At 51.6% G+C, this 18012-nt stretch overlaps 7 protein-coding genes across 7 annotated transcripts; 4 read left to right on the top strand and 3 right to left on the bottom strand.

The window, feature by feature from the left end:
- Positions 1-767: 767 nt before the first annotated feature.
- On the top strand, positions 768-4652 carry CC84DRAFT_1155605 (uncharacterized protein; the record flags this gene model as incomplete). Its single annotated transcript, XM_018176945.1, has 9 exons — positions 768-2605; positions 2658-2747; positions 2823-2912; positions 3013-3058; positions 3106-3241; positions 3289-3503; positions 3550-3841; positions 3892-3940; positions 3992-4652. 9 exons carry the CDS (start codon positions 768-770, stop codon positions 4650-4652), a joined length of 3417 nt encoding a protein of 1138 aa, XP_018031027.1.
- A 1914-nt stretch (positions 4653-6566) lies between these two features.
- Positions 6567-6854, bottom strand: CC84DRAFT_321189 (uncharacterized protein). Its single transcript, XM_018185845.1, has one exon. The coding sequence runs from the start codon at positions 6773-6775 to the stop codon at positions 6614-6616; it is 162 nt and encodes a 53-aa protein (XP_018031026.1). The 5' UTR covers positions 6776-6854; the 3' UTR covers positions 6567-6613.
- Positions 6855-7998: 1144 nt separating this feature from the next.
- On the top strand, positions 7999-9012 carry CC84DRAFT_1230904 (uncharacterized protein). The gene is made up of 2 exons (XM_018183710.1): positions 7999-8384; positions 8432-9012. The coding sequence occupies exons 1-2, from the start codon at positions 8079-8081 to the stop codon at positions 8765-8767; spliced, it is 642 nt and encodes a 213-aa protein (XP_018031025.1). The 5' UTR covers positions 7999-8078; the 3' UTR covers positions 8768-9012.
- A 181-nt stretch (positions 9013-9193) lies between these two features.
- CC84DRAFT_1155604 (alcohol oxidase) lies at positions 9194-11655 on the bottom strand. The gene is made up of 3 exons (XM_018176944.1): positions 11153-11655; positions 10736-11096; positions 9194-10688 (listed from the first exon to the last, which is right to left on the bottom strand). Exons 1-3 carry the CDS (start codon positions 11304-11306, stop codon positions 9359-9361), a joined length of 1845 nt encoding a protein of 614 aa, XP_018031024.1. The 5' UTR covers positions 11307-11655; the 3' UTR covers positions 9194-9358.
- A 1013-nt stretch (positions 11656-12668) lies between these two features.
- Positions 12669-14601, top strand: CC84DRAFT_1155601 (uncharacterized protein). The gene is made up of 4 exons (XM_018176943.1): positions 12669-13253; positions 13392-13753; positions 13801-13932; positions 13988-14601. Exons 1-4 carry the CDS (start codon positions 13092-13094, stop codon positions 14448-14450), a joined length of 1119 nt encoding a protein of 372 aa, XP_018031023.1. The 5' UTR covers positions 12669-13091; the 3' UTR covers positions 14451-14601.
- A 607-nt stretch (positions 14602-15208) lies between these two features.
- On the top strand, positions 15209-16202 carry CC84DRAFT_321044 (uncharacterized protein). The gene is made up of 4 exons (XM_018185844.1): positions 15209-15309; positions 15359-15675; positions 15752-16108; positions 16182-16202. The coding sequence occupies exons 2-3, from the start codon at positions 15407-15409 to the stop codon at positions 16068-16070; spliced, it is 588 nt and encodes a 195-aa protein (XP_018031022.1). The 5' UTR covers positions 15209-15309; positions 15359-15406; the 3' UTR covers positions 16071-16108; positions 16182-16202.
- Positions 16203-16248: 46 nt separating this feature from the next.
- Positions 16249-17922, bottom strand: CC84DRAFT_1155598 (Aldo/keto reductase). Its single transcript, XM_018176942.1, has 4 exons — positions 17528-17922; positions 17380-17458; positions 16730-17320; positions 16249-16648 (listed from the first exon to the last, which is right to left on the bottom strand). The coding sequence occupies exons 1-4, from the start codon at positions 17684-17686 to the stop codon at positions 16476-16478; spliced, it is 1002 nt and encodes a 333-aa protein (XP_018031021.1). The 5' UTR covers positions 17687-17922; the 3' UTR covers positions 16249-16475.
- Positions 17923-18012: the final 90 nt, after the last annotated feature.

The following is an 18012-nucleotide window of genomic DNA, read 5'->3' as shown; positions in this document are numbered from 1 at the left end:
GACGGGAGATGGGGTTCGGGGTTCGGGGGTTGAAAGTAAAGGCAAAGGAATGAACGAAAGCCCTACGCGCCGGGTAAAACTAGCTAGACAGCCATCACCTCATCAATACACTCCTGAGGAAGTGGTCGGGTAGGATGGTCACAGGCGTGCTATAGGTCGCTAACTCGTGATCAGGCCAAATGAGCTATCGTCCCTACCGTGCATGCTTCCCTTCCTTTGAAATCAGCGTGATCGCTCGGATATGTCAAATTCTTAATGATTGGCTGTCTTGGGTTACATGATAGTTGCAGAGGTTTACTTCGTCTGACTCTTTTAGACACCGGAATAGCGGCAGTGTAAAGGCTTTCACCGCTTTGGCACTCGAAATCTAGAGTGATCGCAGCCCTGCAATGTCGCAGGCTGTTTGCGAGTCCTACAGTATAAGCATCGCAACCAATCAGTAGAATGTTGAGCGTCGGTGGTGAAAGCGGTGTCCTAATTGCGGAGATTCATGTCTTAGCCGAAAATGCGGATACAGTTCGGCCTAAAGCGGCAGTAGATCACGTGACTGTGACGTCTCTCTGAAGCATGCAGGACGCTACTGGGTATGGACCCTCAAAACACATCAAGTATGCCTGAAATCTCCAGCTCCCAACCCATCATATTCCACTCGTGCCGCCTCCAGCTCGACGGAGGCGCACAATGGCTCTAATGCCAGCTGTACACAATTCATCTGACATAACAGCGAAGAGAGAAAGGAGCGTCTTGCTATAATGAGCACGCCACGGATGCGCACTTCAGAAAGTGGTCCGCGGTGTCTGCGCGGCATCGGGCCGCTGGATTTGATCGATCATGACCCCAGACCGACATTTGTGATCGACAACCAGGAGAGTGACGAAACAGGGACACCCGTGCCTTGTCACTGGAATTCCGCCTTTTTAGAGTTCGACTCTGGACAGACTTTAAATGCTTTGCTGAAGCACGCCCTTGCACATGCCATTACGATCGCAGCTATCGCGCCCAATGGCTTTGCGGACTTCAAAAACTGGATTGCCGGCAACGACGAAAGTGCGACCAGATCGTACGTTTATTGCAACTGCACCTGGATCAAGATAAATGTTTCAAAGCAATGGACAGTTATCAGTCGATTGTTGACCAACAACGCTACTACCACCAGCAAGCCTACGTCCAGTCAACCAGGAGGTGCTGTGCTGAAGCTGTCCCCTCAGTGCAAGACCACGACTTTTGACTGGACCTACCCGGCGCCACCAGAAAGAATGACGAGTCATGTCGCTTGGGCACGCAGCATCGACTGGGCCAGCACATCTTTGGGTCCTATGAATGAATGGTCGCCGCAGCTCAGGAGTATTGCCACTCTTGTAATGCAAGACGCTCGACCTGCCGTTGTGTTTTGCGGAGCCGACCTCATCATGATCTACAATGAGGCTTACATTGAACTGCTAGGAGGATTCCATCCCTGCATGGGAGTCAGTGCTCGCGTTGCACTTGAATCAGTTTGGGGCCATTACTTTGAGCCTTTGATAGCACGAAACCTCGCAGGCGAAACGATCGAAGGAACAAACAACCCTATTCAAATGGAGCGCAACGGATTCATGGAAGAATCGTACTTTTCTTGGAGTTTCATACCCATCTTCAATTCTGAAGGCGTGACCATCGCTCATTACGAACCTCTCGTGGAAACAACAAGGGAGGTCATTGCAGAGCGAAGAGCAAATACAATCTTGCAACTCAGCGAGGAGGTACCGCGAGCACGCAACTTAGAAGCATACTGGTGCAGCGCGATCGAGGTCTTGTCTCACAATACCAAAGACATCCCATTCGCAGTCTTATACTCGGCTGAAGCCCTACTCGAATCCAGCTCTTGTTCTAGCACGGCAGAGAAATTCGATGAGAGTCAGGAGTTTACGCTGCGTGGATTTTTTGGTTTGCCTAGAGATTCTCCTGCTGCCGTTTCCCAACTTGATTTCCACCAAAACGAAGGATTTATGCCATATTTTCGGGAGGCATCAGCTGCGCGTGGCCCAGTTCGAGTCGATCTTGAGCCCGGCTCTCCAGCGCACGAACTTGTGCGTGGCGTGGATTGGAAGGGTTATGGCGATCCCTGCCGAGGAGCAGTGGTTTGTCCAATAACTCCTACATCCTCAAAAGATAATGTCTTAGGCTACATGGTTCTTGGGCTCAACCCTCGCCGTCCCTACGATGAAGACTACCGCCACTTCATCATGGTCGCAAGCCGTCTCCTCTCTACCTCTTTAACATCAATACTGCTGCATGAAGATGAAATACATCGCCGCGAACGCGCGATTGAGAACGCCGAAATGATGAAAGCAGAGCTCAAACGGCAACTCATCGCTACACAAAAAGAGGTTGAGCGTAACGCCATGAAGTTTCAGCGGTTTGCTGAGCGCGCAGACGTGGGTATATTCATTGTCGGTCTGGATGGTGTATACTCTTACCGCAATGATACTTGGTGGAGAATGCTGGACCCTGAATACCAATATCGTGATGTAGATCTCACAGATGCATGGGACGCTCTTATTGACGAAGAGTTCATTCAACCCGGTAAAGAAAAATTTCAGACACTAATTGAAACGAAACAGCACCAGTAACGCTACCCATAGCTTTTATTCATCGGCATGCGACTAATTTTGAAACAGAACCTGGGAGCTCAAGATCAAGAAGACCTGGACTGTAGACAGCCAGAACATAGAGGGATCCTGGCCAAATGAAGAGCCTCGATGGATTTTGTTGTCCATACAACCTGAGCTATCAGAAACGGGAGATATTCTAGAAATCGTGGGCTGCTTCCAAGACATCAGCAGGCAAAAGTTTGGGGAGAAGTTACAAGCTACACAAGCCCTCCATGCGCAGGAATCGAAACGGAAGCTGGAGAATTTCATCGATACTACGTCGTAAGTTGTAATTTCTGTAGACATTTAGATCCTCTCAGGTTATTTTCGGAGGCTATCTGGGTCTAATGGCTGCTTCATTCACAGTTGATCATCACCACAGGCACGAAATGAGGAATCCGCTATCAGCGATCGTCCAATGTGCCGATGTAAGGGAAATCTGCGCGTATTTAAGATTCATACTTACTGCAGCCAGAGCATTATCTCTTCCCACAAAGCCTTCCAGGAATCTCCAGACTACCAAGCTACATACAAAAACATTCTTGATAGCGCTGTTGAGGCGGCGGACACCATCGTTCAATGCTCAAAGCACATGAAAACAATCGTGGATGGTGAGTATTAGCCCAACGTATAGTTCAACAAGTCTAATACGTACCAGATGTCCTCACAATGTCGAAGCTGGATTCTGGACTCTTTGTTATGACCCCAGTCGATGTACCACTCCAGTCAATCGCCCGTGATGCGGTTAAAATGTTTGAGGGTGAAGCTAAGGCTGCTGCCGTTGCACTTGAATATCACCCTGAGGATTCCTGCAGTAAGATAAATATCGAATACGTGTCTTTGGATCCGACGCGAGTTCTTCAAATTCTGATTGTAGGTGCAATCACAACATATCCTACAAGCATAATTGACGTTCTAGAATCTCATCACCAACGCCATCAAATTCACACGGCTAGAGAAGACGCGTCATATCAGTGTGAGGCTAGGAGTGTGCACCGAACCACCACTCCAGGGGTTTGATGAACGTGTCAAGTTTCATCGTACCCCTGGGGCAGAAGAATCGAAAGCATTACGAATGGACTGGGAAAAGGGAGAAGTCGTATATATCATCTTCTCCGTACACGACACAGGCCGTGGATTAAGTGATGCCGAACACGAGCTACTCTTCGCGCGCTTCTCGCAAGCTTCTCCGCGAACTCATATCGATTATGGTACGTTGCTTTCCTTCTGTATGTCTGCTTCAACTAACCGCGTCTATCAGGTGGATCAGGTCTCGGTCTCTTCATCTCACGCCGGCTCACCGAACTTCAGTAAGTCTTTTGCTCACCGTTTCTCACCCTCCACCACTAATATCATTACAGTGGGGGGGCCATAAGTTTTACCTCGAAAGTCAAAGTCGGCAGCACATTCTCCTTCTACGTGAAATGTCGCAAAGCCTCCCCACCCTCACCCATGGACAAATCTGCGACCAGCCTCAGCGTGCGCGCACAGTCCACCGTTCTAGCTAATCGCTCTCGGGATGTTAACGACAAGCCTCCAGCTCTGGGTCGTAAGCTAAGCGAAAGCAAAGAAGAAAATGCCCTTATTAAAGTTCTGATAGTAGAGGACAACCTCGTGAACCAGCGGGTGCTAGCGAAACAATTAAAGATCATCGGAATGCACGTTGCGGTCGCCAATCATGGGATAGAGGCTCTCGAATACCTCCGCAAAACCAAGTACTGCATTCCTGACGAAGGGACCCCTGCACAAGAGTTATCGTTGATACTGATGGACTGGGAGATGCCAGTCATGGACGGTCTGACGTGTGTGCGCGAGATTCGCAAGCTACAGGCTAGAGGGATCGTGAAGGGACATATTCCCGTCATTGCGGTGACAGCCAACGTGAGGAGCGAGCAAGTGGCGGAGGCCCTGGAGGCAGGCATGGACGACGTCATCAGTAAGCCGTTCCGTATCCCTGAATTGTGCGCCTGCATGCACAAAAATATCGTCGCCGTAAATGGTAAATGGGGAGACGAGGCGTAAAGAGATACTAATCATTATAATCAACTACATGAATCTTCCCACAGAGCGTGGACTCTCCGCAGATGTGTCTTGGCGATTCATCTGATTACCCAAAGAGCTGCGACCGCGTTGGTTCGTAGGATACAGAAACATGATATCACGAGGGCTCTGCATGACCAAGCGGATATCGGTCTCGAAGGGACGGCCACGCAAAGATCCAGTTCGCCGACCCACAGGCGTCGTGCGCAAAGCAACGTACTCACCGCCCGCCTGATTAACGATGAACGGAATTCCGCTATTCTGTTCGCGCTAGTCATTAGAACGCTTCAGTCGAAGTCCGGGCCGTCGCTCATCCGCTAGCCGGTGCAGGACCTGCAGGATGTGGAGTGTAGACTGTTCGTAGTCATTGACTGACCGCTGCTAATCCGATATGTTGTCCAAAATGGTATAAATTGATTTCACGGTCTGGAGTAAATGCCGATCATACATGTTCAGCAGATCATAGTGATGATAATCGATGTGAGAACAAAGCCAGCAATGCAGGCACCTCATATTTAGCGACCACATCCCACATACTCAGCCCCATTGTCACCGCTGGTACTGTGCAAGATTTCAAATATAAAATCAATTGCATGGTAATCGAGCGCAGCAGCCCAGCCGGTCCGCTGACAGCGACATATTGCGGGTTGCCATCATGGGCACAGAAGCAATGCAAGACGACACTCGACTCAGTCAGTGCTAACGCAGCAGCCGGGGAAGCACAGGATATGGATACCGGCAATACCCTTTCCTGGCCTAGGTTCATGCAATGTCCGTGTACAAGCAGAATATCTGGGAATGGAAGACCCATCCAATTGCGTTGCTGCTCTGTTGAGATGAGACTGCGCACTTTCTCAAGCCCTTCTAGATGCATGGCGTACGTGACGCATAGTATGCTTTTTGTTTCAGCGAGAATCGGTTTTTGATCAACGTTGAGGACATGTACGAGTTGTTCAAGGGGACCTCTATCAGTTAGTACGCGAGAGTTTTGTGTTAGGGAGTAGGACGTGGAAGCCATCAATTCCTATACGGCCCTTAGTATGGACGGCGTATTCAAAATAAGCGTGGAGGCACTTACTCTCAGCACTTATCTTTTCCCCTATGAACTAGTATCATACTTGTAAATTCTTACTTCTCCTTCTACATGCCAATTAGACTAGAGTTGAATTCTTACCTTTAGCCCTCAAGCCGTCGCGCTACTAAGATTTCAATAATACTTTTGAGGATAGCTTTGGCATTATTAATGGAGATTCTAAATCTAATTAGCTACGTGCGGATATCTTAGTTCTGAATGTAGGTCTTCTTAGCAGTCTACTATATTGCCCGCATATTATAGGAGATCTCATTTATATCCACTACCATATTAAAACCATTATAGCATATAGCTTACCTTATACGTCCAGCATCCAGCCTATATAGGTGGACAATTTTCTTCTTCCTCTACTAGCTTCTAGGGCACAAATGAAAGCGCATATCCTTCACAGACCTATAGCGGACTAATAAGTGAACCTAGGGGATCTTCTATGGCTAATGAGCTTTGGAACAACACTAGGCTTATAAACAGTAGATACTAGAGCTATATTCTAATTAATGCGCAGCCACGTAATGCCAGAGGTGGAGGCACCTAGTGGTAGTTACAGCGTGATGGTTAGTGTAGATACTTTTAGTCAATTGCTAGACGAGCGGCTTAAATGGGACAATAGCAGGGCTTAGTAGACACTCGTCCTGTTATATAGGTAGAGCTGGTGAAGAATACACAAACACTACTAGGGTTAGGACTAAATGATTGTAAATTAGTAATTATGTGGCATTCCATATTTGGATAAGTCCACTAGCAGTTACCTATAGATTATTAAAACATCCTACGAAATTAGACTCTTTAATATACCTAGGAAGCTTTCGCCCGTACAGGTGTATACACCTCTAGGTAAGCCTATATTCTCCTAACGATATGCAAGGTTGCTAGGAAGAGCGGACACGCACGCCAACGCAGCAAATGTACCGAACAGTGATAGAATATGTATGCTGAACTTTAAGTACAAAGTCAGGGATTTTCTGTGTTGCAAATGATAAGTAGTGTCGTGAGCCGTGAGTTTGCAGCACATTTAGTTTACCTATATGTGGATCGGCAATTATGCTGTATTTAGATTCTTTGTCTAGAAGTCAAACGTGCTATATAAGGGCCAATTACTGGGGGACAGGCGGTCATAGTTCTTTGTTTCAGAGGGCTGCGGTGCGACAAGAGCTAGCAGCTGATGCTTCCATTATATCTTAGGACAGTGACAATGTTTTTCTCGTTCTAGGTGACTAAGTCAACACATCTGGTGAGTCACGAGCTTCTCCCAACAGCTGCCATTCACATCTGCGCGAGATTGGGCGTCTTATGTTTGTATGAATCTGTGAGAAACTAGTCTTTTATACGTACTCTATGTACAAGAATTTCAAAAGCTTGTGTATGATAGCTTGTTGTTTGCCGGTGACGTTTATTCTTGGCTTTCTGTAGACTGATATATTACATTTCCACAATCCCTACATGCTATAAAGTAAAGTTCATCCTGTTTGCCGACATATAGAGTTCCCTACCTCTGGATGAATCAGTGTCTCCGATTGAGGATATAAGACTCAAGACTAGCAAAAGTTCAGATGCCTTTTGATTATACTGCGTCTAGGAACATACTTCGAAGCCTCTATTGCTCCTGCGTTCCCTCCGGAACCCAATGTATACTGGTCAGATCCTGAAAATGGGCAGATTAAGTCGCTGTGAACTGCCCCGATATGATCTATCCGTCCTTATTATGCTTGACGAGTCCAGTTTGAACGGTGCATGTAACCATGGAAGCCTTCAGCCCCGCATCACTGTGTGTGACACAGCTTCCAAGCTCAGTCCGACCAGGCAAGTTTTGATTGTGTTGTCAATGTAGCTTGTCCGCGCCATGAGACCTCTTGTGCACGTCAGCGTTTGCACGTGTTTTACTAATTACCCCAGTAGTATGACCCCATCAGTTGTTCCTTGCGCCCAGGGCTCGAAAACCGCCCGGACTTGCCCTGTTACAAACGGATAATCGAGTGAATAGGGCTTGTGCGTCCGTTAGCGCGTTCAAAGTGTCTGTCTGCACCTATATAAATCCCACGCACTTCTTTCCCATCAGCTCCAAAACTTCCGACAATCCTCATTTCACCAACTTGCCTGCCACTTTGCGCCGTACGACAGCTTTTTCTAAGTTCGGTATGTGCTCGCTAAGCTCAGACACAATTCTTTCTTCGCGGCCTTGACTCTGACACTATCAATAGTAGAATCTGGGTCAACAACTCCGCAAATTTCCCGGCACCTCGACTGCGTTTCCACTTACCTCGCGCACGACTTTCGCCTTGGAGTCCTGACACAACTCTCCGCGTACTTCGATCGCGATGTCTTCCTCAGCTTTCCTCCGCACCATCTTACACCTCGTGGCCTTCCTCAACCTGTTCCAGTGTGCGCTCGGCCATTTCGATGTCTTTCGGATCGACCTGTCGACGTATGACCCGCAATGGAACCGCCGGCACGCACGGGACATTCCCAGCAACGTGACAGTGACCGGTGAGCCTTTCAACGGGAACTTCGCCGAGGTCCTCGCAGCCGCTGGGCTGTACAAGGACTCCTTCTGGATCGTGCTGCCCCACAACTGGCACTGCTCTCAAGTCTTGGACGCGCGCCTCGTAAACGATAAGAAAGATGTAAGTAACGCCCTATCACTCTGCCCACACTATTAACTCAGATATAGGTGAGCGGGAGGAACGTCGGCGTGCGTTGCCGTGGCGATGGATGCATCAGCGACCACAGCACCGACAACATCGACCTCATCGAGATGCACTGGAGCAACACGCCGCTGTATCACTGGACGCTGTACAAGGATCGACTTGACGACGATAAGCACCAGATCATGTGGGGCGTCGACGGCGAGAAGTACGGCGCATGCGAGAAGATTGGTACGCCCACCCACTGGACTCAGTGTTACGACCGTCCCCCGTTCATGGGCAACACGAAGACTTTCTTTGTGCATCCCAAGTTCAAGTGCTGGGATGCCTATGACTGGACGCAGATCAACGCGGCTCCCTGAGCGTGAGATCTGTCTGGAGGGTTGAGAGCGTGGTTTGCTGACAACGAGATTGGGATTTGCGTCCCTGGCATGGAATTCGGACCGGGTGGTTGATTGACAGCGTTTGTATGATTCGTGGTTCCTTCCGCGATACCATAACGATCGTTTGCGTAGGATTTGTTATAAGGCCAAGAGAACGATGGTACATGTACCCCGATCAGCTCGCTCACCTTTTCCAATGCGTTAAATTAGACCACACACGTGCTATGTCGCAAGGGTCTGTCTGTAAGCGATGACAGCAGCGATTAATTTCGTGGCTTTTTGCGAAGCCCACGCAACATGCAGAGACGTGTCGCGTAGCCTGCGCACATCCGTCAACCACGCGATAATACGGCACGTTGAACACCATTGCGGAGACCGGATGTAAAGTCATTGTAATTTAAGTCGGGGTAGTACATATTTCGTCTAAGCGAGAAGTCTTTCCCTCTCGAAGATACGTCTACTTTGTACTTGATGATTTACTCAACACAAGGAAACTAGAAATACTTTACTTCATTAGAGACTACATATGTGCAGATATTTTCCCCATTACAAGATGTAGCGACGCATCCTCTACGCCCTGGCCTTGATCAAGTCCGCCGCCTTCTCACCAACAGCATACATAGTAGACTGAATGTGCTGAGTAGGAACAAGCGGCAAGATACTAGCATCAACAATCGACAGCTTCTCAACTCCGTAGAACAGCAGCTTGTCCGACACACATCCACCGTACTTCTCAGGCATCATAGCGCACGAGCCGCTAGGATGCGAAAGCGTAGGCCAGATGGTGCCAGCAGCGTTCATCTTGTCAATGATATCCGCATCGCTAGTGTACTGCGCGCCCGGTGAGGTCTCGACAAGACCATACTTCGCGATCTCAGGACGCTTCCAGACAGTGCGAAGGAAGCGCACGCAAGACGCCATGACGGCCTTGTCAACGGGGTTGCTGAGCGCGTTGTACAGCATCTTCGGGGGACCTTGTGGGTCAGCGGGGTTGATGGTGATGGAGCCACGGGCGAGGGGTTTCTCGAGGCCGACAAGAACACCACCACCGCCCGGACCGACGGGAAGCTCGACAATGGCGGCGTCCTTGCTGGCGAATAGGTCGGCGAGGACCTTGCGCTGGGCCTTGACACCGGCAATGAGCTTCTTGCTGCCAGTGTAGATAGCTGGAAGGTAGGAATCGTCCTTCTGGGACTTGATCTGCTTGACGAGGTTCTTGTAGTCGTTGGGCGCGACCTTGGGAAGGGAAACCATGGAGAGTGTGTTTCCACGGGCCTGGGTGAGAGGACCGGTCTTGTTGGCTTCGTACTGCGCCCATGCGGATGCGTTGAATGCGGGGTCGGTGGCCAAAGAGGCGGAGTTGGGGGTGCTTGAGAAGGACTGGTTGAAGAGGACAAGGGTGTAGGGGTGGTCTTGGAAGTTGGCGCCAACACCGTCGTGTGCGAGCTTGACGGGGACCCCAGCGGCCTGGAGCACAGACTTGGGTCCAATGCCACTGAGCTGGAGGAGCTTGGGAGTGTTGATGGAGCCAGCAGCAAGTACGACTTCCTTCTTGGCATAGACGGTGGTGGTTTTGCCGGTGGTTTTGTCTACAATCTTCACACCCGAGGCAACGAGCTTCTTGCCACTGGCGAATACAAGCTCCTTCGCTTCGGTGCGGAGCAGTAGCTTGAGGTTCGACCGCGATGACTTGACTGGGTCGTAGTACGAGTTACGAGCCTGTGACCTTTCTCCGGTCAACGGGTTCATGGTGTTAGGGTACCACGAGAAGCCGGCTTGTTCACCATTGTTGCCATCGAGGAGCTTCTTGACACCCGCACCTTCGTAGGCCGCGATGAACGGCTTGATGTCAGGGTACTGGAAGTCAGCAATCCCAAGGTGAAGAGGGCCGTTGCCGTACCTGCATGATGTTAGCTGCAACTCGGTCATGCATGGTGGTGTACGTACGCTGAAGTGTCCCACGTGATGTCGAATTCATCCGCGGTGGCCTTCGGCGGGGGAATGAAAGTGGTGCCCTTCTTGAAGTAAGGATAGATTCCCTTCCATCCCCAACCGGAGTTGCCCAGAGCCTCCCACGCATCGTAATCGGCTGCGGAGCCACGGTCATAGAACATGCCATTGACAATGGAGCCTCCACCGAGAACCTCAGCGACACGGACATTCCATGTCTTGTTGTTGAGATACGGCTCTGGTTCAGAGACATAGTTGGGCCACAGCAAGGACGTATTCAGAGCACTGGCCGCCCCGTACGGCAGACGTTGCTGGAAGGGCAAGTCGTCAGTACCAGCCTCGATGACGAGAACAGTTGCTGCAGTGAATGATGATGAGCATTGTGCCAGAAGGTCCGATTTGGCATCGACTTACTTTTCTTGTTCTCGGTCAATCGGTTAGCAACAATAAGGCCGGTAACACCACCACCAACAATTACATAATCGTAGGTGTTGGATGCTCTCTTCTCCCCGCTTGGAAGCGCGGCAGCCAACCCCAGCAACTGGGTGACAGCAATGAAGGAACGCATGTTGACACCGCCTTGATGGACTAATGGAGTATCTGGAAAGCAAAAGCGAAACAAACGAGTGACAGGTTGGGCAGGTTCCGAGAACGCGGCGCACAGTTGGTCGCAACAGGCGCGCTGCGAACTTTAAGCTTCCATCTGGCCCCCTGTGCAGCAACGCCCGAGCAGGGCGAAGGGGACATCTGCCGTTCGCTGGATTGCACCCCACCGAACCTGTGGTCCTCTACCGGAAGCGAAATGTGATGCGAGTCAATTGGGGCGTAGCAACACGCACTCGATTTGGGACGATTTGACTCGAGGGTGAGCATCTAGCCCCCGGGCCTGGGTTTTCGGGCGCATCTGTGCTCGAACCAGGTACCAGGGGAACATAGCCGCCACGCAGGAAAATGACAAGTACCTCAGGATCGTCACAATTCGACACCTTCGTGGTTAGAAGTGTGCTTGGCCACACTCCACGCTAGAATTTCCAGGGCAAATGCTAGTGTCATGTTGCTAGAGGCGGGCCCAGAGGCTCGGGCCGCTGATGAGCGATAACGTTCGTTAGAAGATGAAAGAATTTCCCGGGGCCGGTGCCGTGGAATCTCGCACGACTGCGCCGTTGAGCATTTCTAACGCCTTTCTCGAAATTCGATGCGGCCAACCTTGGAGACCACGTTGTAGGATCCGGCGGGTGCAAATGCGAGGCTCTCGCTTGCTAACGCAATAGGTATGGTCGAATGCGAGCACGGCTGGCTAGTTCGTTGTGGCGCAATCTATTTCGCAGACCTCCAATCCTTCCACCACTCTCCGGCTTACGGCGAGCCGTGGCATCCCATGCAATGCAGGCCGCTACCGGGACCTGAACCGGAACGAGCTTCGTCCCGCACCGCCGTTGATAATGGTTGAAACGAACGTACGATTTCATTTCAAAAATTCTTGCCGACGACCGAAATGCTGGTACGGGCAGTAGACGCATTCTAGACGTTGCTTATTGCGTGGACAGCGCGAAGCAAAAGGATTCGCTTGAAGCGTGCATGAGTAGCGGATACGATCTGGGTCAAACTAACTGGTGGGGAAGAGGGAAGGATTCCAGAGAGTTGGGCCTGAACGCCAAGTGCGTCAAGTACCGGGGCACTACCCGTGTGACTATGTACGTTCTTCTGCGGCGGATAGCACCAGCCACTCTATGCGTGGGGTGGCATGGAGACGATATTGGTTTATTGGTTTTGAAAAGGTCAAAGGTCAAGCCGACAATCAATGACAGGCAAGAGATACGGAAGACGCAAGCAAAGCGACATATCGGAGCTTTTGCCCCAAACCAGGCCATGTGCAATTAAACAAGAGCCGGCCGCATGCGAAGGAAAAATAACGTGGGGAGACGGACACGGCTCGGAGGGTCCAGCAGATTTATGTTACACCACGAAAACCTGGCCAATGGAGTTACCTAAAGCTTGGTTACCATGTGCGTAATGTCCGATCATAGTTAGCACTATGATCATCGGGCGGTCGGCCTATCTGGTCCATCAGACATCAGGGTCGAGGGCATTTCTCTGACAGACGGGGGGCTTCGGTGCCAGCCCCTGAGGATCCTACAGACGATCCCAGTGGCCAGAAGGTTTGTCGAATGTTCCTCATGGCGTCGGCTCCATCGCCACCAAACGCACAGGCATGTCCAAGTGAACCTGCTCCCGAGCCGTCTGTCACATCACACCTATCTCAGGGACACATAAGCCCCGTACCACCGGAGGGTTGACACCGACACCGCCCTTACACTTTTACCAGTATTGTTCTTAGTATTTGCTACTTACAATGAACGAGGATGGCACTTGGCCTAATCGTGGCGGCCAGATCTTGGGCGCAACACTGAGCATCTGCATCCTCAGCACAGGTATCCTGATATGGAGAATCGTCTATGGAATCCAGAGCAAGCGCAAGCTCATGATCTGTGATTATTTGTTGATCGTCGCTGCGGTAAGTGCAAATCCGATCTCATCACGATGTGCTGTGGAGCTTCACGCTTGCCGATCGCTACTTGAAGAGCACAAAGTCTGCGCTTCAACCACAAGGAGGCACAACACGCTGTGATCTTCCCGCTGACATGACTTGCAGTGCCTCAATGTCGCGTCATCTGGTATACGCATCAAGTCCACAATCCACGGCCAGGGCCGGCACATCAATGACCCCAGCATCAGCAAGCCCCACGACATCCTGCAGTACAGCTACTACTTGTACATCGGACAGATCATTAACCTGATCGCCGTGGCTATTTTGAAGTTGTCGATTTGCACCTACCTTCTGGCTCTGCCATTTGGACTCACCTACAAGCTGGTCATCTACTTGTCGATTGCTATGGTCGCAGTCTTCAATTTCACGCTGCCCATGATGGGGCAACTCTGCGCGAAACCTTTTGAAGCGAATTGGAACAAGAGCATCAAAGGCACCCGCTTTTACAAAGGCTCTACTGCGCTCACGTACGCATCACTACCCATAGAATTGCGTGTTTGCTAAGGACGAATAGATACATGCAGGGCGTGTCAAATATTCTCACAGATGTTGTCTACATAGTAGCGCCGATTCTCTACCTTTCATCCGTACAGTTGTCATCGAAGACGCAATGGGGACTTCGACTAGTCTTCTGTCTCGGCCTGACGTAAGTGCGCTTCTTTCTCGTCACTACTCGCGCGCCTGAACTGACAGCAGTCCAGCGCGACCGTGTGCTCAATATTCAAAACCGTGGAATTGAAAAGCCTTCTCAAGACTAGAGACCCGACATGGGACGGCGTGAACCTAACAATCTGGTCCGCGACTGAGCTCTCCGTCGGCATCCTCGTCGCCTCCCTCCCGCCGCTGCGCAAGCAATTCGAGCGCATCCTACGCAAAGTGCTACCCAGTACCTTACAAACCAGCAACAAGCGCACACCAGGTAGCCACAGCGGCATTCCGATGTACAACGTATCCAAGGTGACCACCAAACGCAATACGAGAATCATGGGGCGGTCGGATGTCGGGATCGATGATGGGGACAGCGAACGGAGTATCTTGCCAGACGGTGGGAGCGATACGAAGGTCGATCGCGGGATTATGAAGACAGTCGTGCATGAGGTTACGAGCGAGTCGCGGAGTGAGACGGGCAAGGAAGTGCCGCAGAGCTTTGAGCAGAGGAGATGACGAAGGCAGAGGGAGCTTAAAGCATATGATACGCTTAGCTTGTGCTTGCAGCGGTCTTCGAATGGACGGTAGAGCCATTCATCGTTGAATCGTAGCCATTCCTAGAACTCAATTAACAAGAATACAAGTAAGAGACCCGTGCCAGACCTGCTTGGATCTCGCAGCTCTGCCAGTCTCCTTCACCTCGACTAGCCAACTTGGTTCATCGCAGAATAATCCTGGAGCCAGCGCGCCTTCCCAAAGCGCTACCGCTGCTCGACTTGAAGTATAGAAACACCCACGCGGGCCGTCACTGGCATTTACTATGCTTCCGACTTTACATCGACAAGCTACCAGAACCATGATGCTATTCGGCATTTTACTGCTCCTTGTCCCAGGATGTCTCTCACGAAGCTACCCGCAGGTTGGTCGCATCGCACCTGCCGAGCCACGCCTTCCTTTGGAACGCCGCCAGGAAAATCTCAGCTCCTTCGGCAAATCCGTCGCCCAACTTGACCGTAGCATCTTGTCCGCTAACGGCCATCCTCCCACGCCTCTCGAGGCGATTGAGCGAGGCTGCTCGCTCATCGGTATGATGGCCACACGGGACGAGGTTGCAGCGCGCTTCATTAAGCCGGCACACACGTACAAGACGGCAGCGAGCCCCTGGACAGATTGGAATTCCCTACACGACTGGGGATATACCTTCCTCGGTGAATATGCTGATTCTATTTACATCCACGCTCAGAAAGAATACTTGGATGTTGTCATGCACGATCTCGGTCTCCCAGAACTGGAGGTTGTGCTCGACGGCGGCTCAGCGGAGGCTCGAGTTTGGGAACACAATCGCGCCACAACCCACGACGGCATTGAGTATAAAGTGAGTAGTGATGCTCCGTGGTCAGTCGGGGCAAACATTTATGCAAAAGTGTCGCTGACAACCATGCCAGCGCACCGATGCCTTCATTGAAGTTCTTATGGATGTGGAACATGGTTTAATCATCGCCATGTCTACGTATGGGGCAGAATACAGGGGCGCACTAAAGAACACTCCCGTCACCGTGCTACCAAAGCTCAAGAATCTATTCGACATAGTGTACCTCGACTACGAGCATCTGGCTGCGGAGAAGAAAGTACCAGTGAACCGTCTGAAGTACTACCTCGTCGACAATATCAAGAACGTGGCGACCAAGGCTGCGGTCGACTTCGCTCTGAAGTTTGAACTTACAGAATCGGAATGCCAGGCGTAAGTCGCTCACTTGTTCTTAAAATTGCTCTACAATTCCAAAGCGGTGACCACGAAAGACTGACGAGGGTTTCAGGCACACGTGGGAACAGCGAGATATTTTCTACCCCGAAGATGATGGCTACAAAGCGCTGATCGCAAGTCCAAGTGGGCGCAGTGCCGCACTCTTACTCGCCACCCACAAGAAAGTATTCGGCGAGCGGAGGATTGTCGAGAGCATTACGTTCTTTTGCCAGAGCGACGACTTCGACTCCTTCAATCTGCTCTTCACTATCAAGGACCATGACGAGGAGGAGGACGATACCGACTGGGAGGATGAGGAGGAGTCTGAAGATCCTGGACAACCGGACTTTTCGGTCTCGCCCTGGCCGAGTGCGACGGCAGCAGTTCGTTGAAGCTCTAGTGCCTGGTACTTGTTTTCAAAGTCCGAAAGGTATACATCATCCCGGTTCCAAGTCTTTAGAATCGTGGCCGCAGTTGATTGACAGTTGATTGACAGTTGATAGTACCAGTTCTTCCATTGTTGCAGTGTTGGAACAGCCCTCATCTTCGACTTTGTCACGTTTGGAATAGGTCTTTGCGACATGATACGCCAGCGAGTGCGAGCTGTTATCCAGCAATCAATCAAGGACGACGCGCCTTCCCCCTTTCTCTATCTTCCCATAACCCACTGTTGTCACTTCAATGAAACCATCACAAACTAAAGTCTTACCTCTCCGCTAACGTCGCAAGCCCTCCTCTAACGTCCCAGCTTATCGCCGGCCCTCATCCCATCCGACACATGTCCACCCCAACACCACTCAATGCCCAACCGTCGCCTGCATCTCAGGCCAATACCTCGCACCCACGACCTTCGCCCCCTCAATAACCTCCCGCATGTGCCCCATCTCCTCGTCACTCAGCACAACGTCCCTACTCCCCCAGTTCTCCTCCAGCCTATGCACCTTCGTCGTCCCCGGGATCGCAATCATACCTGTCACATATAGCGTCAGTCTCAGCGCCTTTCCACCGCCCCAGACCCATCCCCAGCCCAGACCAGAAAGGAATAGCATACCTTGACTGGCCACCCACGCCAGCGCAACCTGACTCGTGCTGACACCCTTCTTCCTCGCAATCCCCTTGACCTCCTCCACGATCTTCTTATTCGCGTAAAAGTTGTCTCCCTGGAACTTCGGCACCTTCCGCCTATAATCGCCCTCGGGAAAGTCCTCTGGGCTCGCGTAGTCGAAGTCATCAACCAGCCACCCATGCCCCAGCGGACTGTACGCTACGTACGCAACCCCCAGCTCCCGCGCCGCATCCACCAATCCGTCGCTCTCGTGCAGCGTCTCGAAGGCGGAGTATTCGGCTTGGACCGCGTCGATCTTCGCTATCTCGTTCGCGCGTCGCAGGGTCGCTGCAGAGCACTCAGAGAGGCCGATGTATTTCGTTTTCCCCGAGGAGCGGAGGGCAGCAAGGGCGGGAATCGACGTGTCGAGGGGGGTGGTGGGGTCGATGCGGTGGAGGTAGTACAGATCTGGGGAGAAGCCCAGACGCGCAATGGTGCCTTCGATGTACGTGGCGATGTGCTCGGGGGTGTTTGTCACGCCGCCGTAGACGCCGGTGGATTCTTTGTTGAAGATGTCGAGCCCGCATTTGGACGCCACTGCCCCCGGGTCGGTCAGCACTTCTTACCTCTCGTCACGCTGGGCTTTTGCAGCTCACGAAAGATTTTGTCCCTGGCATTGTGCTTCCTGATGAACTCCCCGAGCAACGTCTCGTTGATGCCGGCGCCGTAGATAACCTGGAGGTCCCATGAGCACAACCACATTGTTTACATCCGAAACATCGAACGAGTCGGGGAGCGACTGACCGCAGTGTCCCAAAACGTGCACCCCAGCTCCAGCGCTCTTAGCAGCACCGGCTCCGCCTGCTCCAGCGTGAACTGATTCCCCAGCCCATGACTGAGCCCCATGGCGCCGAAGCCCGGGACCGGAACCTCAATGTCTCCAAACTTGATCGTCTTCACCATGCTTGCGAAGCTCCAAGGGGGCGTCAACGCCTCAAGATTTCCGTCAGAACGAAGTGCCGCACCGTAGTGAATAGGTCCACCACCTGCCGCGCACAGAGTGCACTTTGATATACCTGCTTCCCGCCCGACTGGCCCGAAGAACTTCGGCTCGGGCCCTGACACGGTGAGGTATCACATTACGCACTTACGCCCTGCAGGCATCGCCACCTGTTTCTGACAAACGTGCCGTTTTCAAGGCGATGTCGTGGAGTTTGCACGCGGGCTTAGCTTGTAAGCCCGAACGACGCTCCAGAAGACTACCTCGTTGGGCTAGCGCGACCATCAGG

Source organism: Paraphaeosphaeria sporulosa (genome assembly GCF_001642045.1).
Source record: "Paraphaeosphaeria sporulosa strain AP3s5-JAC2a unplaced genomic scaffold CC84scaffold_12, whole genome shotgun sequence".
Classification (NCBI taxonomy): Eukaryota; Fungi; Ascomycota; class Dothideomycetes; order Pleosporales; family Didymosphaeriaceae; genus Paraphaeosphaeria; species Paraphaeosphaeria sporulosa.
The sequence above is the reverse complement of the archived record's forward strand: the minus strand, read 5'-3'. Positions and strand labels throughout refer to the sequence as shown.

What these genes read in the sequence shown, in the direction of transcription:
- CC84DRAFT_321189 (XM_018185845.1), bottom strand. Translation starts at nt 6,775, where the DNA reads ATGTGCTGCAAACTCACGGCTCACGACACTACTTATCATTTGCAACAC.
- CC84DRAFT_1230904 (XM_018183710.1), top strand. Translation starts at nt 8,079, where the DNA reads ATGTCTTCCTCAGCTTTCCTCCGCACCATCTTACACCTCGTGGCCTTC. An exon ending in TCGTAAACGATAAGAAAGAT is followed by an intron (nt 8,385 to 8,431) that starts GTAAGTAACGCC and finishes ACTCAGATATAG; the next exon opens with GTGAGCGGGAGGAACGTCGG.
- CC84DRAFT_1155604 (XM_018176944.1), bottom strand. Translation starts at nt 11,306, where the DNA reads ATGCGTTCCTTCATTGCTGTCACCCAGTTGCTGGGGTTGGCTGCCGCG. An exon ending in ATTGACCGAGAACAAGAAAA is followed by an intron (nt 11,097 to 11,152) that starts GTAAGTCGATGC and finishes CATTCACTGCAG; the next exon opens with CAACTGTTCTCGTCATCGAG. An exon ending in ATCACGTGGGACACTTCAGC is followed by an intron (nt 10,689 to 10,735) that starts GTACGTACACCA and finishes AACATCATGCAG; the next exon opens with GTACGGCAACGGCCCTCTTC.
- CC84DRAFT_1155601 (XM_018176943.1), top strand. Translation starts at nt 13,092, where the DNA reads ATGAACGAGGATGGCACTTGGCCTAATCGTGGCGGCCAGATCTTGGGC. An exon ending in ATTTGTTGATCGTCGCTGCG is followed by an intron (nt 13,254 to 13,391) that starts GTAAGTGCAAAT and finishes CATGACTTGCAG; the next exon opens with TGCCTCAATGTCGCGTCATC. An exon ending in AAAGGCTCTACTGCGCTCAC is followed by an intron (nt 13,754 to 13,800) that starts GTACGCATCACT and finishes AAGGACGAATAG; the next exon opens with ATACATGCAGGGCGTGTCAA.
- CC84DRAFT_321044 (XM_018185844.1), top strand. Translation starts at nt 15,407, where the DNA reads ATGGATGTGGAACATGGTTTAATCATCGCCATGTCTACGTATGGGGCA. An exon ending in ACAGAATCGGAATGCCAGGC is followed by an intron (nt 15,676 to 15,751) that starts GTAAGTCGCTCA and finishes CGAGGGTTTCAG; the next exon opens with GCACACGTGGGAACAGCGAG.
- CC84DRAFT_1155598 (XM_018176942.1), bottom strand. Translation starts at nt 17,686, where the DNA reads ATGGTGAAGACGATCAAGTTTGGAGACATTGAGGTTCCGGTCCCGGGC. An exon ending in GCACGTTTTGGGACACTGCG is followed by an intron (nt 17,459 to 17,527) that starts GTCAGTCGCTCC and finishes TGGGACCTCCAG; the next exon opens with GTTATCTACGGCGCCGGCAT. An exon ending in GGCGTGGGTGGCCAGTCAAG is followed by an intron (nt 16,649 to 16,729) that starts GTATGCTATTCC and finishes TATATGTGACAG; the next exon opens with GTATGATTGCGATCCCGGGG.